General features: G+C 44.0%; 1 protein-coding gene across 1 annotated transcript in view; it reads left to right on the top strand.

Moving 5' to 3' along the window:
• LOC126234308 (reversion-inducing cysteine-rich protein with Kazal motifs-like) overlaps positions 1-26,378 on the top strand; it is a 354,561-nt gene that overhangs the window by 84,870 nt on the left and 243,313 nt on the right. Inside the window, exon 2 of the mRNA XM_049942994.1 lies at positions 1,083-1,135. Coding sequence (XP_049798951.1) covers positions 1,083-1,135 — 53 coding nt within the window. The remainder of the gene's footprint in view (positions 1-1,082; positions 1,136-26,378) is intronic.

Raw genomic sequence — 26,378 nt, 5'->3', positions numbered from 1 at the left:
GGATCTCTGCACGTTGGTTCCTAAGATTTCCCGAAGCACGAATTTTAACGGAAACATTCAACTACCGGAAGGTGTGCGCAAGATGGGTGCCACGCACGCTGACAGAGGACCACATGCGGCAACGCGTTGTTGCTTCCCGCGCATTTCTTCACCGCCTTGCAGCCGAACAGGATAACTTCCTGGACTCAATTGTCACGGATGACGAAACCTGAGCATACCACTTTACACCTGAGACCAAGCAACAATCACGCCAGTGGGGGCATCCTTCTTCGCCAAAAGCCGCGAAAATTCAAACAAAGTCTGCCGATAAACTCATGACAATCGTTTTTTGGGATCGGAAAGGTGTATTGTTGGTCGCCTTCATGCCTAGTGGGACCACAATTAACGCTGTCAGATACTGTGAGACTCTGATAAAACTCAAACAGGCAATTCGGAACCGGAGAAGAGGAATGTTGAGCAAGGGCGTACACATTCTCCATGACAACGCTCGCCCACACATCGCTCGGTAAACCGTTGCTCTCCTGCAACAGTTTTAGTGGAACATAATCACCCACCCACCCTATAGTCCTAACTTGGCGCCCAGTGACTATCACCTGTTCCCTAGGTTAAAAGAACATTTGGCCGGAAAGCGATTCAGCTCCGACAACGAGGTGCAAGAAGAGGTTCATAACTTTCTGAAGAGTATGGCGGCGAACTGGTATGACATGGGCACACAAAAACTGCCACAGAGTCAACAAAAATGCATCGACAGAAATGGTGATTATGTCGAAAAATAGCTAAATGTTCAAGCTGTAAATTGATGTAAACCATTGTAGAAATAAACAGGTCCATGTACTTATAAAAAAATAGGAGACCTTACTTTTGAGATTACCCTCGTATTCCATGCTGTTGTCTTGTAGTTAGCTATTAAGACGATAACTGGGCTTACAAGTAAGCCGTCAGTACATTCATCACATTCAAAGCAATTCACTTTGCAAATCGACATATGAGCCTTTAAAAGCCACAAGTTGTCTCTGTACTTTGCATGAATCTACGCTGCAGTGATGGTAACAGCGGTAACGCTTTTTTTGTATCTTTTGCAGAGTCCGCCTGCTGTTCCTTAGCCACCGGCTCGTGTCGTTCCGTGTGCCAGGAGGTGAGTACACCAGCCATCGAGCTCCTGCACCACATTACTTCCGCTAGTGGCTTCGCGTCATTTACGAAACTCTACTGCTCTGTCAATTGAAACTATTACAGGAAGGTTAGAGCACAAATAAAATGGAAGGATTTCTTGTCTGGGATTTTTCTCCCTTTTATTGGATAAAGGCTATTTCAGGTACGACCACACATTTTCCCGGAGTTGGCACTTCGTATGGACCAGCTAATTTCCCCAGTAACTGCCTCAGAGTGCTCGTCGCATGTCCCCCGAGATAAGCGGTTGTAAGGTACCTCTTACGTAAGGAAGACATTTTTACCGGTTTCAATAAATTATTGTCTCTTATTGATGTATTCACGATAGTTAGGAAGTGCTGTAGTCCGTAGCCGGCAATGAGTCGGAGAGCATTTCCCACGCTGGCTGGCTAGGCGACGAAGCGACCGTATGTCGCGCGTAGTGGGGTGGAGCTCGGCGCTGGACCGTAGCAACAAGCGTTAGCCTGGGAATATATACATGACGGGAAGTACCGCCATCTTGGCGCCAAAGTCACCGATTTTATTTATTTATATTTAATAATTAAAGTAATTTATGACGACATGAATACTAGGAGGAGCCTCTGGATGTTTAAAACTATATATCATAATTTTGTCTCGTTAAAATTCACACCCGTTCATTAATAAATGCATATCTTAGTAAGTACGAACTTGATCAGAAATTCACGAGCTATGACGAAACTAGTAAGAGATACGGACTGCGCGCCAAAGTCGGCAGTCGCCGTTAAGAGATCTTCCTGTCTTGTTCGATGGTAGCCATGCTCTCGTTTACGAGTAGTTTGTGACGTGAGTGTTTCATTATTGATCTAACAGGAATAAAAGTGATATTACGGCATTCTGAATGTTGGTTCAAATGGTTGAGAGCACTATGGATGGGACTTTACATCTATGGTCATCAGTCCATAGAACTTGGCACTATGGTCGACAGTCCCCTAGAACTTAGAACTATGGTCATCAGTCCCCTAGAACTTAGAACTACTTAAACCTAACTAACCTAAGGACATCACACAACATCCAGTCGTCACGAGGCAGAGAAAATCCCTGACCCCGCCGGGAATCGAATCCGGGAACCCGGGCGTGGGAAGCGAGAACGCTACCGCACGACCACGAGCTGTGGACGTTCTGAATGTTAATTTCTAGTAAATAGATACCCCAAAGTTGACCGACAGCAATTTCAGATAACTAGCTTCCACCGACAGAGACATCCAATGAGCCAATGAAGAATCTGCACGGGACGACATTTACGAAAGCTGCACCGCGCACAGGTAGGAGGAAATCCGACGACACGGCCCACCAAGGCGGATCAAAGAAGGACCGACTTACACTCGCAAATTTCGGGTGGAAATGCTGACCAGTCATACTGTACGTCACATATTCCACCCCCTACGGACTCGCGGCTAAGCTGAGTAATAACAGTATCAGTTTAGAAGCGAGGGGATGTTGCACGGTGCAACTAAATTTCACTTACTTTTGCTAACAGCAATTGCTAGGAAAGAGGTCCCACTGCAACAAGAGCAGCCCGACACGTTCAGAACACGTTGTAGCTGGCCGCTGTGGCCGAGCGGTTCTAGGTTCTTCAGTCCAGAACCGAGCTGCTGCTAGGGTCGCAGGTTCGTATCCTGTCTCGGGCGTGGATGTGTGCGATGTCCTTAGGTTAGTTCGGTTTAAAAGTAGTTCTAAGTCTAGGGGACAGATGACCTCAGATGTTAAATCCCATAGTGCTTAGAGCCATTTCAACCATTTGAACATGTTGTAGAGCACTTGACGAAATTCCGGCTCTCGATATGCTAGATAAGCTGAATGCTGTCACCTAACTCGTCGAGTGTATGGAGATTGTTTGCACGCTTCTTATCATTTTGCATCCGCCGGAGACTGAAATCAAATGGGTTCAGGTTTGTAATACAAGGATGCCACTCAACTATCCGTCGTTAGAAATCCCTTGTAATACGTGTACTGACGTAATTGCATTGGCCTTAAGGTGCGCGAGCATTATCCTATACGAAATAACAGTGTATCTTTATGTTAACTGATATTTCTCTGAATAATCGTTACATTACATTGTTATTTACTTTAAACCTCTACATCAGTACCCCGCAAGCCGCCTGAAGTATTGTGTTGGAGGGTACTTCTGGTACTACTAACTCTTTTTTCTTCCTTCCGTATTCCAAGAATGATTTTCGGTAGGCCTATGTATTGCCTCCACTAATTTGACAAATTTTCTCATTGTGGTCATTTCGCTATACATACGAGGTGTGACAATAAAGTAATGAGACTGATGTGAAAAAAACTGTTGCTTGACGTTTTAGTCAAATTTAGTGTTGTCTCCTTCAAAGCAGTTCTCTTCTTATTGCACACACTTTTTCCAGCGCTTCTGCCATTGATTGTAACATTTCTGGAACTCATCTTCTCTAATATCCTCCAATACCATCGTCACAGCTTTTTGGACACCTTGTGTTGTTTCAAAATGGTGTCCCTTGACCGCCGTTTTGACTCTAGGAAATAGAGGAAAGTTCCACGGAGCGATATCTGGTGAATAAGGTGGCTGTGGTAGTACTGAAATTTGTTTTGAAGTTAAAAATTGCTGTACTGACAGAGCAGTATGGGATGGCGCATTATCGTGACACAGAATCCGATTGTCAGCAATGCTGGCACGGACACGTAGAACTCTTTTACGAAGTCTTTCTAAAATTTCTTTGTAGTAATATTGGTTAACTGTTTGTCCACGAGGCACCCACTTTTTGTGAACAATTCCCTTGGAATCAACGAAGTACACAAACATGCATTCATATAACTTTTCACTTTGACTTGCGAGCTTTTTTTGGTCTGGGTGATCCCTTTGAGCACCATTGCGAACTTTGGCGTTTTGTCTCTGGATCGTGCTGAAAAAACCAACATTCATCACCAGTGATAACACGGCTCAACAATTCTGGATTGATTTCCGAACAGATCGGCTGCCACATTTTTCCGCGTTTCTCGCTGTTGTGGTGTGAGATTTTTGGGGACCATTTTTGCACAAATCTTTCTCATACCGAGGTTTTAGGTTATTACTAGACGAACCGTTTCTCGACTGATGTTCAGTTCTTCTGCAATCATTTTCACGGATAATCTTCGATCAGATCGTACGAGTTCACGCACCCTGGTCAAGTTGATATCCGTCCGTGAGGTTGATGGTCGTCCACTGCAGTCTTCATCTTCAATATTCGTTCTAAACATTTTATGCCAACGAAAAACTTGAGCACTTGACACAACCTCCTCTCCAAAGCCTTCTGAAGCTTACCATCAGTTGTCGTCACGTTTTCACCCATTTTAACTCAAAAAGAAATAGCATACCGTTGCGCAATAGTATGCGGTTCCATTTCCGTGACGAGAGACACAAACACGTGTTAACTTACTGCAGCACAACTCACGACTGAACAGTGCATCGATGTGCCGCTTTGAACTAGAAGCAGCTTATAGACCAAAGTCAAAGATATTGTGCCTACGCAAGCCTACAGGGTTGTAACATCTTGCGAAGAAAATCAGTCTTATTACTTTATTGTCGCACGTCGTATATGGGAGGAAGTAATAAATTATCCGACTCCTCTCGGGAAGTACTCCCTAGAAATTTCAATAGTAAACCTCTCCCGGAACCAAAGGCCTCTCTTGGAGCGTCTGTCATTCGAGTTTGCTGAGGATCTGTTAACACTCCCGTGCGACTAGACCATCCTGTGACGAAACGCAACGCTCTCAGACTGACGAACAAGACTCAAGAATAGATCTAAAAAGTGCTTTGTGAGCCACTTTTTTAGTGACTGAATTACATTTCCTTAAGATTCATCCTACGAATTGGAGTCTCGCTTCTGCTTTTCCTACTGTTTGTTTCATGCGGTGATTATACTTAAGGTCTCTCCCGATAGATTCTCCTCAATGTTTTACCGTGGCTAAGGTTTCCAGCAACTTGTCGTCAGCAGTCTAGTTATACAGTATTCTATTTATTTTCCTACGTATGAGCAATAAATTTTACTTTCTTACGTTCTGGGTCAACTGCCAGTCCATGCACCATTCAACAATCATCTGATGGTCTTTCCGGAAATCGTTACTGTCTTCCGGGATTGCCACCTACTTAAAAATGGTTCAAATGGCTCTGAGCACTACGAGACGTAACATCTGCGGTCATCAGTCCCCTAGAACTTAGATCTACTTAAACCTAACTAACCTAAGGACACCACATACATCCATGTCGGAGGCAGGATTCGAACCTGCGACCGTAGTGCCACGTTCTTACAGAAAATCGCATCATCTCCGATCAACCATAAAGAGACTCCGACGCTTCCTACTAGATTATTTATACGTTTTGCAAACAGTAACGGTTCTGTTACACTCCCTTTGAGTATTCCGAAACTTACATTTACATCTGTCGATTTTGTTTCACTGAGTGCGACGTGTTGAATTCTGTGTACAAGGAAGTCTGGAATCCAGTTGCAAATCTATTGCGACACTCGGTAAGCTCGTATTTTGTCACTAAATGGCGGTGCGGAACGGTGTCAAATGTCTTTCTGAAGTCGAGAAACAGGGTATCGGTCTAAGCGCAGATGTCTACAGCTCTATGGATCTCATGGACGAAAAGAGCGAGGTGGGTTCCGCAAGACCTTTGTGTGCAGAATCCATGATAGTTTTTCTTACAGAGATTTTCGTTCTCCAAAGTGTCATAACACATGAGTGTAAACGTGTTCCATAATTGTACAACAGATTGACGTCAACGATGTACACCTATAATTATGTATATCTATCCTACGATCGTTTCTGGAAACGGAAATGACCCGCGCTTTTTACCAGTAGCTAGGTATCGTTCGTTGTAACAACGACCTGCGATAACTGATGGTAGAAGTGCAGCAAGTTCTTTGTTATAATCTCTATGAAATCTTACTAGCATCTCATCTGGCCCTGATTTCTTTCGGCTACAAAGCGATTTCAGTTTTTTCGAAGTTCATACGATCATTGAGATGAGGCACCGTGTTACGATCTTCTGCGGTGAAACAGTTTCGAAAGAGCTAATTCAGTATATTGCGCTTCTCTCTGCCATTTTCCCTGTTCGGTGTCATCATGATCACTGAGTGACTGAATACTTGATTTCGAACAGCTTATTGATTTTTTGATTTTACGTAAGACCAGAACTTCTTAGTGCTTTTACTGAGATCGGTTAACAAAAAATTTACTTTGGAAGTCATTAAACACTTTCCTCATTGCTTAAATTACTCTCATTTTCTCTTCTTTTAGGTTTTGTTCGTCATTTAGTTTTTGACTTTTCTTGAGTCTGTGATGATATTCTCTTTGTATACGTAGCAGTTTCTTAACGTGGTTATTAAACAACGGTGAAACTTTCCTATCCCTTATAACCTCGCTCAGATCCTTCTTGTCTAAGGAATAATGAAAGATGCTTTTGAGTTTCTTCCATTCGTATTCCACATCGTTGGCCGCTGCACTGTATATTTCATGTTGATTGACTACTCAAACGTTCTGCAGTTCGTATCCTGTCATTTCCGGCCGGTGTGGCCGAGCGGTTCTAGGCGCTTCAGTCTGGAACCGCGCGACCGCTACGGTCGCAGGTTCGAATCCTGGCCGGGGCATGGATGTGTGTGATGTCCTTAGGTTAGTTAGGTTTAAGTACTTCTAAGTTCTAGGGGACTGATGACCTCAGATGTTAAGTCCCATATTACTCAGAGCCGTTTGAACCATATCCTGTTATTCATTCTAACCATAAATATTTTCTTACCTTTCTTGACATTCCTTATAGTATTCGTAGTCACTGGTGCTATCACAGCCTTGTGGCCACTTCTTCTGTGTCAACTGCTACGAGAAGTTCAGGTCTGTGTGTTGCTAGAAAGTCTAAGGCGTTACCTTCACGAATTGGTTCTCTAAATAGCTGCTAGAATAATTTTCGGACAAGGCATGCAGAACAATTTCACAACAGTCCCTGTTTCTGGCACCAGATTTGGTAGCATGGCTTTCCCTACACATGACTAGCAAGTTGAAGTCAGTTCCTATTACAACGGCATGGTCAGGAAACGTACGTAAGATATTCAGAGAGTTCTCTCTGAAGCGCTTTACCACTGCAGCTGCAAACTTCCTACTTTCAATTGTAATCAAGAATTTAATGAAAAAGGTAACGGTAATGTTAATCGGAACACTGGAAAGAGCTGTGATCTAAATAACAATAAATTTATCCATTCTTACCACCACAAGACAAAAATGGCTAAAGAAACGTCACAGAAACATTTTTATTTGACAAACGCTTTCACTAATATGCAGTCTATAGTGAGCAAAGTGATCAGCTAGGGATCTTCACACGGCACTAACCAGAACTAATCTCTTTACCTGACTTCATACATGTGAATCCGTGGTATGGACCAAAAACTACGCTACTATCAAGCAGCTATACTCTACTGTTCCAAAGAGAAAAATATGGTTCCAAAGAACAGTGTGCTGAGAAGCATATATTCGAGCCCTACGCCGTAGCGGCGAACACTTTACCCTCCTGCAGGTCAGGGCAGCACACTGCGATGTGTTCGGCGACTGGAGTCATGGACGGCAGCAATCTGTTATTAATGGCTCGTGCCCTGAAAAATGTAAGTCCGCGGACTCGCGTTCGGCTAATTCGGAGAGCAGGTACTTCCCTATGAGTCTCTCAAACCTTGATGCACATTATAGTTTCTTGATATTCCTTATGGTATCCGTAGTCACTGATGCCATCACAGCCTTGTGGTCACAGGTGTCCAGCTGGACCCGTTTCCTGGTCTGCCAAACCATGTTTAGACGGCCGACTCAAAGCAAATAAGTACACCCACGCTTCAATCATTGTGTGCGTGATGCAGGATGCAGTACCTCTGATGGTTCTGATGGTGACTAGTGTAGGCTCTAAGTGGCACACTAGCAAAGGACACAAGTCTCACTGTGCAGGTAAATACCTGCAGCTCTTTACCCGTGAAGCGCCAGTACAACAGTGTCCTCATCTTTTTTTCTCAGCTTTCCTCGCTAGCTCGGTAGCCTAGCACATTTACATCTTAGACTACTCCCACTTTAGCACAAGCCAGTCACGAGCTGGAGTGCGGCATTCGAAGCTTGGAGAGCGGCCCTTGCTCTGCATACACTGATTTGACCAGTCAGCTACTTTAAAGTTAACTGGGAGAAATGGAATAAAGGTTCAGATTGGGATTGGCAGCCTCTTTCCCACACATTTACGCCATGTCTTTGTTAAAGCATGACCTGGATGAAACCACAGCCCTCCATAAAAAATTCGTTATCTCCCCTGTTGCGTCCATTTCGAACTTTCCAAAGAACGGCCATAAACTCGCTAAAAGGCCTCATGCCTTCACAAATATGTTTTGTAGCAGAGTCTGAACGTCTGGGCGCCACTGACTTGTCCCGACGAAATTCGCAGAAACACACAGTCATCTCATCAGCTTCCTGCCTAAGAAGGGCCCATCCTCTTCTTTATAGCCGGTCTTCAATGCTCTGCCCATTTCAGCGGCGACCCCTCGGCGCTAGTCAGCCTACCTGGACGCGGCCGCCGACCGACCGGCGCCATCCAACGTGTCTGCACAATGAGAACATGGAGCTTGGCAGTCTGCAAATGTTTTCAGCAAGGTTCTGCAGAAAAATGCTTCCCTTGGCCCTCAGCCACCATACACTTTTACAGCAGTCGCTTAAATTGGCACCCTCTTCCTTTGAACACAGGTAAAGCTTACCACAATTACTTCACTAGAGCACACAAGCAAGAGCGTTAACTACTGCCAACCATTTCATCATATGAATGAAGTCTGATCATATCCAGGTATAGCAACCCGGTAATAAAGGTGTAGGATTCGTTATGAATAGGAAGGTAGGGCAGAGGGTGTGTTACTGTGAACAGTTCAGTGACCGGGTTGTTTTAATCAGAATCGACAGCAGACCAACACCGACAACGATAGTTCAGGTATACATGCCGACGTCGCAAGCTGAAGACGAACAGATAGAGAAAGTGTATGAGGATATTGAAAGGGTAATGCAGTATGTAAAGGGGGACGAAAATCTAATAGTCATGGGCGACTGGAATGCAGTTGTAGGGGAAGGAGTAGAAGAAAAGGTTACTGGAGAATATGGGCTTGGGACAAGGAATGAAAGAGGAGAAAGACTAATTGAGTTCTGTAACAAGTTTCAGCTAGTAATAGCGAATACCCTGTTCAAGAATCACAAGAGGAGGAGGTATACTTGGAAAAGGCCGGGAGATACGGGAAGATTTCAATTAGATTACATCATGGTCAGACAGAGATTCCGAAATCAGATACTGGATTGTAAGGCGTACCCAGGAGCAGATATAGACTCAGATCACAATATAGTAGTGATGAAGAGTAGGCTGAAGTTCAAGACATTAGTCAGGAAGAATCAATACGCAAAGAAGTGGGATACGGATGTACTAAGGAATGACGAGATACGTTTGAAGTTCTCTAACGCTATAGATACAGCAATAAGGAATAGCGCAGTAGGCACTACAGCTGAAGAGGAATGGACATCTCTAAAAAGGGCCATCACAGAAGTAGGGAAGGAAAACATAGGTACAAAGAACGTAGCTGCGAAGAAACCATGGGTAACAGAAGAAATACTTCAGTTGATTGATGAAAGGAGGAAGTACAAACATGTTCCGGGAAAATCAGGAATACAGAAATACAAGTCACTGAGGAATGAAATAAATAGGAAGTGCAGGGAAGCTAAGACGAAATGGCTGCAGGAAAAATGTGAAGACATCGAAAAAGATATAATTGTCGGAAGGACAGACTCAGCATACAGGAAAGTCAAAACAACCTTTGGTGACATTAAAAGCAACGGTGGTAACATTAAGAGTGCAACGGGAATTCCACTGTTAAATGCAGAGGAGAGAGCAGATAGGTGGAAAGAATACATCGAAAGCCTCTATGAGGGTGAAGATTTGTCTGATGTGATAGAAGAAGAAACAGAAGTCGATTTAGAAGAGATAGGGGATCCAGTATTAGAATCGGAATTTAAAAGAGCTTTGGAGGACTTACGGTCACATAAGGCAGAAGGGATAGATAACATTCCATCAGAATTTCTAAACTCATTGGGGAAAGTGGCAAGAAAACGACTATTCACGTTGGTGTGTAGAATATATGAGTCTGGCGATATACCATCTGACTTTCGGAAAAGCATCATCCACACAATTCCGAAGACGGCAAGAGCTGGCAAGTGCGAGAATTATCGCACAATCAGCTTAACAGCTCATGCATCGAAGCTGCTTACAAGAATAATATACAGAAGAATGGAAAAGAAAATTGAGAATGCGCTAGGTGACGATCAGTTTGGCTTTAGGAAAAGTAAAGGGACGAGAGAGGCAATTCTGACGTTACGGCTAATAATGGAAGCAAGGCTAAAGAAAAATCAAGACACTTTCATAGGATTTGTCGACCTGGAAAAAGCGTTCGACAATATAAAATGGTGCAAGCTGTTCGAGATTCTGAAAAAAGTAGGGATAAGCTATAGGGAGAGACTGGTCATATACAATATGTACAACAACCAAGAGAGAATAATAAGAGTGGACGATCAAGAACGAAGTGCTCGTATTAAGAAGGGTGTAAGACAAGGCTGTAGCCTTTCGTCCCTACTCTTCAATCTGTACATCGAGGAAGCAATGATGGAAATAAAAGAAAGGTTCAGGAATGGAATTAAAATACAAGGTGAAAGGATATCAATGATACGATTCGCTTATTACATTGCTATCCTGAGTGAAAGTGAAGAAGAATTAAATGATCTGCTGAACGGAATGAACAGTCTAATGAGTACACAGTATGGTTTGAGAGTAAATCGGAGAAAGACGAAGGTAATGAGAAGTAGTAGAAATGAGAACAGCGAGAAACTTGACATCAGGATTGATGGTCATGAAGTCAATGAAGTTAAGGAATTCTGCTACCTAGGCAGTAAAATAACCAATGACGGAAGGAGCAAGGAGGACATCAAAAGCAGACTTGCTATGGCAAAAAAGGCATTTCTGGCCAAGAGAAGTCTACTAATATCAAATACCGGCCTTAATTTGAGGAAGAAATTTCTGAGGATGTACGTCTGGAGTACAGCATTGTATGGTAGTGAAACATGGACTGTGGGAAAACCGGAACAGAAGAGAATCGAAGCATTTGAGATGTGGTGCTATAGACGAATGTTGAAAATTAGGTGGACTGATGAGGTAAGGAATGAGGAGGTTCTACGCAGAATCGGAGAGGAAAGGAATATGTGGAAAACACTGATAAGGAGAAGGGACAGGATGGTAGGACATCTGCCAAGACATGAGGGAATGACTTCCATGGTACTAGAGGGAGCTGTAGAGGGCAAAAACTGTAGAGGAAGACAGAGATTGGAATACGTCAAGCAAATAATTGAGGACATAGGTTGCAGGTGCTACTCTGAGATGAAGAGGTTAGCACAGGAAAGGAATTCGAGGCGGGCTGCATCAAACCAGTCAGTAGACTGATGACCAAAAAAAAAAAAAGACCAACTTCCCCAAGAACATTACGCAGTAACAGCATATCAGAAGTGAGAGTGCCCTGCAATCTCTCACAGCTCCTGATGCAGGTTGTCTATAAAATCATCTGATTACCATCAATTATCCAGCATTAACGCTTCATCCCACCCAGATTAAATCACATTCGAAATGTGTTGTAACCTCGCTATATATTGTCGAAATCATTACTGCAATAGAAACGCTGTAATCTTTGGACAGTAACACATCCTTACAATTAATATTCCAATCGGTATTTAGAATTCTGTTTCTATTCACTTCCGGTTTCACCCAACTTTCTGTACCTCTTATTATCTGTATTGCAACCTTCAATAAGTGATACTAAACTTGGGGCCATACCAAGGACCCTGATGTAGTTCACTCATATCATATTAGCCTTCTCTATTTTCGATCTGTGGGAACTAACATTATTTAAGAATATCATGTGTCTTCGACTTCGACAGGAAATTTACCTCTGATGCCAACGGGAGGTTCCTCTAACCTGAGAAACCTTCGTGTGCATGCTGTACTTACTCTGCTACTCTTCTAGCCACTTCGTGGTTGTAGTGCACTCATGAGCTATTAAGAGAAACCATACAAGTCGCCACCCAATATCAGACGTCGAGGAATTCTCGACCGATACAGTCACAGAATCATCTGAGCTTCTGGTTTAGACAATCCACTCTGTTCCAAACCAGAGGACCGCGATCTAATGTGGGTACAATGTTACAAATAGTGAGCTTAGCATACAGCCCCTGGCTGTCTTCTCTAGATGAACCATCTGCCTCTAGTTACTGTGGGTGCCCACAGAACTGAAGTATCAGCCGTAATTCGTGGCGACATGAGCCAGATTTTCAGCCAGTGCTCTCGACAGCCTCCGGCAGATCCGCTTCCACGTCCCAGTCGAGACCGGCGCCAAACGTACCGAGTGCACACTGACGTTCTTTCACCCCTGAATGCTATTTGCCTGAGGGGCTTCATCACTCACCTAACGTTGGAGCTCCCAACGACTAGCTCACCTATCCTCATCTCTTGTCCAGACTGGGTAGGAAAATCAGCCACTACCCCAAAAGGTGAAGCGTCCGATGTAGGCTCATACCCATTGCTAAGGTGTAAGCAGTCAGCTGTGTGGCCAGAGGCATGCGAATCCACCATTGCCCACCACTCACTCTCGAACGAAGACAGACCAGTCAGATGTTGCTCATTGGAAATCGTAGCGATAACGAGGTCACCAGGGTTTTACGGTGACATGAGAGGTTTCTCAGGCCTCGTCTCTGGTGCCCCGATGCAGATTTGAGGAGTAGCCAGAAGGCCCCTGATTGTGGTCAGCTCAGCTTTCAGATGATTACTGTCAGCAGCCAGTTCCCCTTGTGTCTACACACGACTAGCACAGAACCTATCTATACTGTGCTTCGTAAAAAGCTGTATGAGGTCCCATAAAACACAGACAAAGCAATCTGCACTAACTCGGCAATTATACGCAGGAACCGAAGAAAAAAGGTTAAAAAAATATTCAACTGTGTGTGAATTCTTAAGGAAGTCCAAACTACTGAGGTCATGGGTCCCTAGACTTACACACTATTTAAACTAACTTATGCTAGGAACAACACACACACACCCATTCCCGAGGGAGGACTCGAACCTCCCGCGGGGGGGAGGGGGGGGGGGCTAGCAATCCGTGACATGGCGCCTCAACCCCGAGCGACCACGAACCACAAAACAGAAAAATCACCTGACTGTAGAGCTACTAAGGTTGTGATGTACGCAAGATATACACTAGAAGAATAAAAATCTCCTATGAAGAAATTTAGAAATTTAAACGACAATGCACAGGATAAGTGAAAATAAGTCGCTTCTTGTCAGAAGCTCGTTGACGCTCACAAACTAGAAGCTGTACTCTGATGTCCTGCTGCCGACACGGAAGCTGCCTCCCTGCTGACAAGCTTTACAACTATACCTGCCTTGGCACATGAAAACGAACTACTGTCACGATAAAATGACGAAAAACTGCACTACACAGTAATTATAACTCGAAACTGTGGCTACCATGAGGGCGTGCTGAAAAGAAGTACCTCCGAATTATTTATTCTGTTCCCAATATTGGTTGAGGTATTACGTGTGATGCATACCACTAGATCAACTTTTTGCTTCTCTGGGGAAAGGTGTAATCCTCTGCCGCTAGAGGGCTCCGAATTGAATCGTGTAACATGGCGGAGTGTAACATAATCATGTCGGTGCGCGAGAACAACAGACTGGTTTCTCGTTGGGAGAAATGTGTTCCTCACGAAAGTGACTTTGTTGAGAAATAAGTATATATATATATATATATATATATAAATGGCTCTAAGCATAATGGGACTTAACATCTGAGGTCATCAGTCCCCTAGAACTTAGAACTACTTAAACCTAACTAACCTAAGGACATCACACACATCCATGCCCGAGGCAGGATTCGAACCTGCGACCGTAACAGCCGCGTGGTTGTGGCTAGAACCGCCTAGAACCGCTCGGCCACAGAGGCCGGCAGCAGATTTGCGCCACGTTGTACAACGTGCCACCGAGAGGCCATTTCCTGGCATGTAGCGCTGCTCCCGGTTAACGGAGGTGACTGGATCTTGTTGGTGCTGCGATTAGGCAGACCTCACCTCACAGATCGATATCCAAATAACAAGGGACTACAGTTCTATAACAAAAAACATTGTTTACCTACTGATATTGTAAAAAATTATTATTCTGCACACAAGTAACGTAACAATAGTAACATAAACGAATTATGTCACAGCCGGCCGGAGTGGCCGTGCGTCTCTAGGCGCTTCAGTCTGGAACCGCGTGACCGCTACGGTCGCAGGTTCGAATCCTGTGCCTCGGGCATGGATGTGTGTGATGTCCTTAGGTTAGTTAGGTTTAAGTAGTTCTAAGTTCTAGGGGACTGATGACCACAGCAGTTAAGTCCCATACTGCTCAGAGCCATTTGAATTATGTCACATCAGACTACTCAGAAACAAAAAAGGTTTTACTGAAAAATGACAAAACAAGCTTTCTCTCTCAACCTCACTCACAACAATGGTAATGTATGCGAGAACTGGTGTGACCACTTCTGAGCAAGCAGCGATGCTGTTAAGGGCTAGAAGTATGCAAGAACCACTTTTTCCGTCGTGGCCTTTTGACCAGATCTCCCCCTATCAATTTTACTATTAATTACTATTATTTTACATAAATTAGTATATTACATTAATTAATGACAGTAATTTCAATATCAGACATGATCACAAATGTTCACTAATAGTTCTGAATGTCATTTTGTTCTACTCGTTACCTTGTATTGCAACAGCATCAATTTCTTTTTGTTTCACTCCCCATATGTATGTGCTACAGTTCGAGCGATCGTCTCTATGACTTGCATTCACGTATCGATATCACTGCCGTTTGACATCTGTACAAAACCAAGTGATTGGAGGTGGTTGTGCACGCTCGAGAGTTGTCGGCGTTCGAAGGCAAACAGTAAAATATTCACCCTCTCACGCCCATTAACCGCCCACCCCCCCTCAGTGGATGCGCTCCTTAGCACACTGCCGTTGATGTAGGAGGCAAACTTCACTTATGTACTGCCGAATTCACCATCGTCAATTAAGAGTAAGCAAATCCAAAATTTTACTGTCTCTGCATTTTTGTTTGCTACTGATCGAGTAAGGTACCGTCTTTAGAAGCTCTCAAAGCTAGTGGACGTTTCTGGATTCTGCTGTTAGTTGCTGGAAGCATATACGATTGACGTTTGAAAAGTCCGTGCTAAGTCCGAGAGATGGAACCACCGGCGCGTATCAAGGTCATGTTTAGTTAGTAGCATCTTTGAAAAGAACGCATACCAAGTTCCAGCTATATGGGTCAATTTCTTTGTGTTGGGCATTCGTGTGAATCAAGGAAGTCGAGTGATTGTCAAAAAATGGACGAAAAAGAATTTCGTGTGGTGATTAAACATTACTTTATGAAGGCAAAACGCCCCAGGGGACTAAAGAGAAGCTTGACAAACATTACGGTGAATCTGCACCTTCGATTAGAACAGTTTATTAGTGCTTTCAAAATTTTTGGAGTGGCCATATGGGCACGAGTGCTGCTGAACGTTCTGGATGCCCTGTGGAGGTTACGACTAGAGAAATCATTGATAAAATCCATGATATAGTGATGGGTGACAGAAGAGTTAAGGTGCGTGAGAATGCTAGTGCTGTGTACATATCGAATGAACGGGTACATAATATTTTGCATAAACATTTGGACATGAGAAGCAAGATGGGTTCCGCGGTTGGTCACGTCTGACCAGAAACGGAATCGTGTGAAGTATTTGCAAGGACGGTTTGCAGCTGTTCAGGAAGAACCGCACGACTTTAAGCGTCGTTTCGTCACTGTGTATGAAACATGGATATATTACTATACTCCTGGGGCCAAAGAACAATCTAAACAATGGGTTTCCAATGGAGAATCTGCACCAAAAAAGTCGAAGACCATTCCTTCGTCCGGAAAGTTTATGGCGACAGTCTTTTGGGATTAGCAAGGGATAATCCTCATCGGCTATCTGGAAAAGGGTAAAACTATTACAGGTGCATATTATTCATCGTTACTGGACCGTTTGGAAACCGAGCTGCATATAAAACGCCGACGATTGGACCGCAAAAAAGTCCTTTTCCATCAAGACAATGCACCAGCACACACCTCAGCAGTTGTGGTCGCAAAATTAATGGAAACAGGATTCAAACTCGTTTCACTTCCCCCCTGTTCTCCAGACTTGGCTCGCTCGGACTACTATTTGTTCCTCAATTTGAAGAAATGGCTGGCGGGACATAGATTTTATTCAAACGAGGAGGTGATTGCAGCAACTAATAACTATTTTGCAGACTTGGACAATTCCTATTATTCGGAAGGAATCAACAAACTAGAAAAGCGTTGGACGAAGTGTATAAGGCTACAAGAAGACTATGTCGAAAAATAAAAAAGGTTCACCCCAAAGACGTAAGTAGTTTTTATTTTTGCACGTACTTTTCAAACGCCCCTCTTAAAAAAAAAAAAAAAAAAAAAGGCAGAGAACCGCGAGCCGCACGAACACTTGATTCTGGCCGCACGCAATCCGCGGGCCGCAGCTTGCCGACCGCCACCCTAGGCGGTGTGAACCGAGCTACGAAAACGGTTGAGGCGCACCGTAGCTCCGCTGGGAGTGACCACCGCAGGTGCCTGCAGCTGGCTGAATACACTGCGCCTCCGCCTCTCGCCTCGGCTCCCCGCGGCAGACAGAGACGCGACGCGTCCGGGGAGCGGAGCGGCCCATTTATCACGGCGGCCAAGCTACGGTCGGCGCGGTGTCGCCTTGCCCGTCCTATCGCGGCCCATCTGGACTCCCGCCGTTCCTTGCCGGGGTTCAGCTGCGGCTGCGTGGGGCACCGCAGCATTCCTACACACCCGTCTTTCCAGGGCCTCGGGCGAAAGAATGCTGTTACATCGTGAGCGGCCGAATGTGAACCAACCGATTGTTCGTACAACACGAGTCCAGTGGCGAACGTGGAAACAGCTACGCTCCAAGAAACCAAACACGATATCTTGATTAGGCGTCCGTCCGTCTGTGAATTGAGACAATCAGCCGTGGATGTATTTATAATACGACAAGACACTTGTACGCAAACAGGTCCGTCAGCCTCCATTCCACTAAGCATACGTACGAAGGGATGGCTGGAATGTACACTACTGGCCATTAAAATTGCTACAACACGAAGATGACGTGCTACAGATGCGAAATTTAACCGACAGGAAGACGATGCTGTGATATGCAAATGATTAGCTTTTCAGAGCATTCACACAAGGTTGGCGCCGGTGGCGACACCTACAACTTGCTGACATGAGGAAAGTTTCCAACCGATTTCTCATACACAAACAACAGTTGACTGGCGTTACCTAGTGAAACGTTGTTGTGATCCCTCGTGTAAGGAGGAGAAATGCGTACCATCACGTTTCCGAATTTGATAAAGGTCGGATTCTAGCCTATCGCGATTGCGGTTTATCGTATCGCGACATTGCTGCTCGCGTTGTTCCAGATCCAATGGCTGTTAGCAGAATATGGAATCGCTGGGTTCAGGAGGGTATTACGGAACGCCGTGCTGGATCCCAACGGCCTCGTATCACTAGCAGTTCAGATGACAAGCATCTTATCCGCATGGCTTAAACGGATCGTGCAGCCACGTCTCGATCCCTGAGTCAACGGATGGGGACGTTTCCAAGACCACAACCTTCTCCACTAACAGTTCGACAACGTTTGCAGCAGCATGGACTATCAGCTCGGAGACCATGGCTGCGGTTACCCTTGACGCTGCATCACAGACAGGAGGGCCTACGATGGCGTACTCAACGACGAACCTGGGTGCACGAATGGCAAAACGTCATTTTTCCGGATGAATCCGGGATCTGTATACAGCATCGTGACGGTCACATCCGTGTTTGGCGACATCCCGGTGAACGCATATTCGAAGCGTGTATTCGTCATCGCCATACTGGCGTATCACCCGGCGTGGTGGTATGGGGTGCCATTGGTTACACGTCTCGGTCACCACTTTGAACAGTGGACGTTACATTTCAGATGTGTTACGACCCGTGGCTCTACCCTCCTTTCGATCACAGCGAAACCCTACATTTCATCAGGATAATGCACGACCGCATGTTGCAAGACCTGTACGGGCCTTTCTGGACACAGAAAATGTTCGACTGCTGCCCTGGCCAGCACTTTCTCCAGATCTCTCACCAATTGAAAACGTCTGGTCAATGGTGGCCGAGCAACTGGCTCGTCATAATACGCCAGTCACTACTCTTGATGAACTGTGGTATCGTGTCGAAGCTGCATGGACAGCTGTACCTGTACACGCCATCCAAGCCCTGTATGACCAATACTCAGGCGTGTCAAGGCCTTTATTACCGCCAGAGGTGGTGGGTACTGATTTCTCAGGATCTATGCACCGAAATTGCGTGAAGATGTAATCACATGTCACTTCTAGTATAATATATTTGTCCAATGAAAACCCGTTTATCAGCTGCATTTCTTCTTGGTGTAGCATTTTTAATGACCGGTGGCGTAGTACTAGACAACGGAATGAAATGCTGAAGTTCAATTTGGTCTCAGAGATGCAATTTTTGTCACTCGTAAAGTGGAGCCACTCAAAGAAAAATTTCCCAATGGCCTCTACTAGAAATTCAGCATTTATAAGACCATACGATACCTAAATTTCAATACCACACGCTGATCTAATGACCTAAATATATTAATGTAAAGATAAAAAACAGCAATGCATGCTGACAAGAGTTTTGGTTAAAATTCGAAACCGGATTCCATTAGTCTAAAAATAAACACAGGTAAGGTTATGAGTTGTGTGGGACATAATGGCAACTTACACACACTGGTCAGCGATGTTAAGAGTCAAACAAAAACTGCTATGAAGGGAAGGAAACAGTGCACGGAAGAAAAGTTAGTCAACTCATAACACTCTAATTACAACATAGTAACTTTAATCACAACCATAAAACATACACACATATTTGCGCGAACTTTACAGACACACAAATAAGCACACAAGAAAGACAGTTGTTGGAGAGAAGGTTGGAATACAATGTAAATTAAGATATCACTGATCAAATATTAAAATAAAATATATAGAAGCAGAGAATGTTTTGAGAAGGGAAGGTAGAACAGAAAACAGCACAATGAAAATTGGGCTAACCAGACAACTAGTGAAAAAAGAAATCCATAATATAATAACACCCATGTGTGCAGAGCAGCACAGAAACAATAAAAACGCACAAAGTCCAACACTCAGACACCTCAGCAAAAATCTTTAAAAGCATACAAGGGGAACACAGTCATACTCATGGACAAAAATCAGTCTGTTGAATACACACAACAATTCAATCCATTAAATAATATTACAAAATTAAAATCAGTCGCTACAAACAGATTCCGGACAGGAGTAAAAAATTATCTTAAGAAATATGAACAATATACCGGATAACCTGGAAAAAAGCAAACAGATACAGAATAATGCCACATCACCTAGCTTCCGATGCCATCCAAAAATCAAAAAGCCGAACATCTGAGTCAAACCCATAGTCAAATTCAGATAAGCCCCCAGTCAGAAGTGTGCAGAAAATATGTTACAATTACTGCCAGAAAATTTCAAATTTACTGAGCAAGGTGGTGCAGTGGTTAACATAGTGGCCTCGCATTCGGGAAAACGACGTTTCAAAACCGATTCCAGCCATTCTGATTTAGGTTTTCCATGGTATCCCTAAATCACTTGTAATGTTTTCAGAACAGAACAACAACTCTGTAAGCTGTAAATATTTTTGGTTTAATGTTGCAATCTTAACAAAGAAATACGTGCATTTACACAGATTACGATGTGACAATGCTACGACAGTTGTCAAACGAACGCATCTCGTCCTCAGAAAGTTAAATAATCCTAAACAACAACAATGGTAAAATTTTAACTAAAAGTTCCTTTACAAAAGTATTGTTCTGACTGTGTTATGATGTTGGCCAGTACTACGATAAATCATTCGATTCCGGTTCAAAGTTCAGTACTAGGATTACAATCAAGTCTATGGATGATGGCTAGTTATGTGACAAGTTGAGCAAATGATTACCCCAGGCCGCTCGAGTTTACAGTGGACGCAAGCTGGTGAACCAACAAGTTTATGCCTTTGCTCGCGGTATTTATCTTAGCTGCGATGAGCTGTCATCTGCATGGCTGCTCTGGCCCTCTGAAATTCTATAAAAAGTAATTAAGCCTTTGCTGAGTTTTTTCAGCAGGAACTCTCCATACGCTTCTCATGACACGAGAAAACATGTACTGATCGCTAGTCTTGGAATATGGCGATATGCACGTGCATGGCTGGAGCAGTGTGCATATTAAAACGCCCTCTCAGTCCTCGCAAGGGCTATTAACTACCTGGCTAGTCCGTTTCTCCACAGTTGGAGCTCAACGACGCTGCAGCTAATATCTAGCTGAATGTCAGCTGCAGTCAACGCTGTGTTCATTCAAATTTCTCCTCTGCATCGTACAGAGCGTTATGCACCGCATTCTGCACCTGATGCCAGTTCAGAGAAGAGTCCACGAAAATTTCGCTCTTGCCTTTCTCGTAGCCGAATTGTCTTCCCACCTGGGTTCTTTCGTTCTTCATGTCACGGCTTTTTTCGACCAATGGGAGTGTTCCTCTTATTTTGTGGAAACTCTCTCTGCCAATCGCAAGGGCTCTACCATTAAACTGCATCGAAATCTCGGCACTTTACTCCTTCCTAGTTCATTTCCGCCAATCGGACGTTTTGTGCCCACTCCAGACGCCTAAAGTTACATGTGTACATCACATGTGTACCAGTCGGCGTTCACGTGATCAACTGCATCACTGCTTTTGTTCGTATCCATTTGGAATTCCGAAATGCAGTTTTCTAAAGCTTCTTTCTGTCCTACATCTGGTGGCCCATTACTTGCTCTCCCGTATGAGTCACCTGTCCCGTCGCAGACTCCCCACGCAGAATGCACCCCGTAAGTGCTTTCCGTGGTGCCTCCCATGGTGCAGCCTCTGCTTCTGCCAGTGCTCGATTCCACACAAAACGTTTCCTCTCGCTGCTTGTTTCACCTCCTGCTAATGGACATGCATTATATAGGAGAGGTGTGTTAATACCTCAGATTGAGTGTCATCCCTTTTGCATTACAGACCTAAAGGCAAATCTGCTTATTACTGCTGAAGTAAGTTAGGTGTCATATTCACCTTCCTTTTACAATGTATAAAACTGTCATGTAATGTGCGAAATTGACCCTCATTTATTCTGCCACCTTACACGCTTCAGGCATATGATGGGATGGTTCCTTTGAAAGAGCACAGCCGACTTACTTCCTCATCCTCCCCTAATCTGAAGGGACAGGTGACTTCGTTCTTTGGTTCCCTCCCACATATCAATCATCCAGTCGACCAAACATCAAATTACGCATAAGACATAACCACTAAAACACTATACAGTCAATACAAACAGGAAAGTATAAAACATCCAGATATAGCAACACCTGTCTCATTCTAAAAAGAAAGCATGAATTCCAATAACGAGAAACACAGACAAAAAACTTTATAGAAAAAAATATCTGAAAGCATACAGCTAACGCCTTGTTGAACAAATTAATGAAATACTCAAATGAGTAGTGCTTACAATGGAACAAAACTACTTCCAGTTGAACAATGAATTTTATTTACGAGAGGATGGATTACTAATGGGTTTCTAGCTTCCGAAGGCATTTTTTTAATCACGCTGAACAGTTCATTTTTACAAAAATAGTTGCAAAGGAATACATATTCTATTGTGTAAGATTCACGGATGATAACCTCTGCTCAACAGATGAACAAAAATTAAAAATTGGTTGACTACACGCTTAAATTAGTAACTTCCATAAAAAGATTAAATTCTCAATATAAATAGGACACAATAATGGAATTAATTGCTCCCATGAGATAAAGCCCTGGTAGTAATAGTGTATTTGGAGTTTTCTTATGATACTTTAAAATTTAATGCATTTCTGTGATTCGTGTAAATGACTATGATCAGATTACGTGCATTCTTCTGTAACATCGTGTGTTGTAATGGTTGATTAAGGCATGGCTTTAGGGCAGATATTTGCACAAGCTGACAATCTAGTCCTCTCTAACAGTTGCAGAAGCCCACCTCCATAGCCTAGGTCGCCATCCCGTGACGGTGCAGTGATGCGCGACTGCTCGAGTAGGCAGTCCAATTCGTGGTGGTGGCAGATATTTTTTACCAGTACTTGGCCCAAAATGGGAGAAGCGCTGCTGGTGGTGGCGGTGGTGGTGGAGCCGGTGGTGGTGGTGGGGGTGCAAAGTTGCTGATGACCTGTCGTTGCTGTAAGTCAAAATCTCTCCGCTGTGTCTCATTGCTGGCATGTCGTCCTATTAGTGCTGATTGGTTCGTCGTATGGAGTGGTTAAGGCGCACAGTCTGCTTCACGTGATTCTAGAGGGCCAGCACCGGGTTTCGCCGTCTCATTTCTTTCATCATTATACATTAACCTATATGCACTCCATTTACAGTCATTTCTACTAGAAAAAGACACTTGAGCCACAATATTCGTACACTATTTGAGCAGAGGAATAAAACCTACTCCAGTCAGGTGCCTTAATACCCACCTGGGAGCTCCGAAAAAACTGTACCATACAATTGTCCCTTCATGTAAGACAAAGAAGGCCACTGGCCTAAGTTTTTCCACCTGCTCACTCACTGACATCTACAAATAACTTCACTCTGTAAATCATCATGCGCATGTCAATGTACATCAGACAAAATCATGGAAGTTTCTTCTAATGTTGAGAGTGGAACTGAGCTGAGCGACGGTGCACATGACATATTCGAGTTCGCGTAAGAAGATCCTGACGGCTGGGAGCACTTTTGTAAGTTTTCAACTGCGAAACTCTCGCAGCACACAGCTGCAGGTGAAAACAATAGTCGTCTACGGAGCTGCGACAACGCTGAGGCTTTGCCACTGAGCCGTTTACAAGATCGCGTTATATGTTCTGTTGACGTAGGTGTGTGAAGCTGCTGCGTCCAGCCAACTGCAAGTGTCATGGACCTTCTTACGCCAAATGGAGTATAGTGGTTCGTGGTCTTGACCTCAGCGTCTGGTAGGGCATGCAGTTTCCATGTCGTCAAAAATACATTGTAACCAGTTTGCTGTTCCACGTAAAAGATCTTCGACCACACAGATCTAAACAAATCTTTCAGTTATATATTTCCATGAACTATATCAGATGATGTCAGCTTCGTTACCTATTGCTGTTGTATATTGACTAAATAAAACCTGTTCACCAAAAGTCTGAAACAAGGAAGTGCTAGAAATAGTAAATAAAAAAGAAAGCCAGTAGATCAAAAGAGAAATCCACGGAAAAACCTTACCATAAGAACGACCGGTTTAATGGATTATTGTCATAGTATATACAGGATGGAGTAGCTCGGATAAAAATTTCTAGCGACCATCACAAATTACGGTATCCAAAACTGACTGTAGGAAATTTGGGATTCATTAGGTTTGTAGAAGAGGAAATATCAGACTGAGTTTGGAATGAATTGTAGAACCCAACAGTCCTATCGTTAAATGGTTGAGAAAAACAAGTAATAGAGCAGTTTCAAGAATAGTTGGCGGTTTGGATACCATTACTTAAATGAATAATAGTCAGACGATCGATTTCTATCGTCTACAAGAACTTGCGAACAATATCATTCTAGATGACAGATGCATCAGGTGCAGATAACGGAACCAGGTTTTAAAAGTGGCGGAATACTAATATCTCGTCGCGAGAACAATGTTAAAGCTGTTCTCTTCTTTCCAGAATAGTTTTCATTTATATTGACTGTGAAACCAACGAAAATTTGTGAGGAACGCACTGGCAGTGATTTAATTTTGTCGATTTGTATAACGAAATCAAATGGAAGAGATGTAGAGAGAGTTGAACACAGCTAACTTAGGGTCGTATCTGTCCTCAGGTCCAGCGAGTGAGTACTGATTCACTGAAGTCATGCCTTACGTACCACGAGAATAAATCGCCAGTACATCTATCTCTGCGGCTGAAGACTAAAAAACAGCACACTCTGCAGCAGAACTTTGATTGGCTCCCTTTGATGAACTGGATTGTCTCTTCAGCGCAACGCAGTGTGGAAGCTGAAGCTTATTGCGGACGTCTCAGTGGACAAACGACTTTGTAAACCATCAAATACAGCTACGGTTATTTGTCGTAGACTTATGAGATATACTTGCTATTCTGCTTGGAATGCGCAGTGCTGTCAGCGTCCAGGTAATTTGGCGGCGCAGCTTTCTGGTTTCGCGGATCCATATTCCGCAAGGTGCCCGTGAAGCACTGGGACTGCCTCGTTAACGGACCCGCTATGTATGCAGACGAGGTCTGCCCCTCCGCAGGCTTCCTAATTCAATCAGGACCTGGAGGATTCAGCCCGGATTGCTGGTGACAGCTTGAGTGTTGCTGTCAGTCGTAGCGGGCTGTAATTCCGTTCTAATGGCAGCCAGTTCATAAACTGCACTTGGCGCACACTGCGGAATGTTAATTTCATTAACCAAGAGGTCTCCCTTATGAATGTCTCGTAGATTTTCTATTGCCCATTGTAAGGTGGACTCTAAAGTGGCGATACGTCTTACATAAACAGTTACTGTTGTTCTGAGGAAACACTGTCCTTTTCCTTGACAATTGCGTATTCTGCTAACCTATCGTGACGCAGAGTCACTCTCTTTGTACAGGGAAGAATCATCGATTAGTATTCAAAACGTCCTGGGAACCTGCGTCGAAGCCATCCACTGCTAATCTGAATAAAAATCATCAGCAATGGAGGCCGAAGACTGCTGGCATAAAAAGTCAGCCTCGTTTTCCCAACGGCCATCTTAACGAGGACGGAGGAGGGGATAGCGTTTCAGGGCACTCTCTTCTCACTGGGTTGGGAAAATGCCCCTAAAAGGTGGAAGAATCATCAGTGATCAATGGTCTGAGGATGCAACAGCCAGTAGAAATTATTCCTTCATAGACACATAATGTGTATCCACAGGACATATGACCTGGAACTGAAAAGTGTCATCTCCTCAGCGGCAAAAGAAGCCTGATTTGTCCCCAAACCGGATCTCCAGGAAGTGATTACCAAAGGGGAGTCGACCATGAGAAAAAAAGGCAATAATCAATGAGGGGGTAACATTCCACGAGACGGAGCTTGGAATGTCAGAAGTTTGAACACAGTACGAAAGCTAGAGAATCTAGAATTCGTTAAGAACAGGGAAGTAGGGCAGTGAGTGGCTACTATGGCCATTACAGTGATGGGGTTGTTCTCATCAGATTCGACAGCAAATACGGGGTTATTACAAATGATTGAAGCGATTTCACAGCTCTACAATAACTTTATTATTTGAGATATTTTCACAATGCTTTGCATACACATACAAAAACTCAAAAAGTTTTTTTAGGCATTCACAAATATTCGATATGTGCCACTTTAGTGATTTGGCAGACATCAAGCCGATAATCAAGTTCCTCCCACACTCGGCGCAGCATGTCCCCATCAATGAGTTCTAAAGCATCGTTGATGCGAGCTCGCAGTTCTGGCACGTTTCTTGGTAGAGGAGGTTTAAACACCGAATCTTTCACATAACCCCACAGAAAGAAATCGCATGGGGTTAAGTCGGGAGAGCGTGGAGGCCATGACATGAATTGTTGATCATGATCTCCACCACGACCGATCCATCGGTTTTCCAATCTCCTGTTTAAGAAATGCCGAACATCATGATGGAAGTGCGGTGGAGCACCATCCCGTTGAAAGACGAAGTCGGCGCTGTCGGTCTCCAGTTGTGGCATGAGCCAATTTTCCAGCATGTCCGCGGGCTACGCGTGAAACTTGCACGCACGCGTTCAACCGTTTCTTCGCTCACTGCAGGCCGACCCGTTGATTTCCCCTTACAGAGGCATCCAGAAGCTTTAAACTGCGCATACCATCGCCGAATGGAGTTAGCAGTTGGTGGATCTTTGTTGAACTTCGTCCTGAAGTGTCGTTGCACTGTTATGACTGACTGATGTGAGTGCATTTCAAGCACGACATA

Source organism: Schistocerca nitens, chromosome 2 (genome assembly GCF_023898315.1).
Source record: "Schistocerca nitens isolate TAMUIC-IGC-003100 chromosome 2, iqSchNite1.1, whole genome shotgun sequence".
Taxonomy (NCBI): domain Eukaryota; kingdom Metazoa; phylum Arthropoda; class Insecta; order Orthoptera; family Acrididae; genus Schistocerca; species Schistocerca nitens.
The sequence above is the reverse complement of the archived record's forward strand: the minus strand, read 5'-3'. Positions and strand labels throughout refer to the sequence as shown.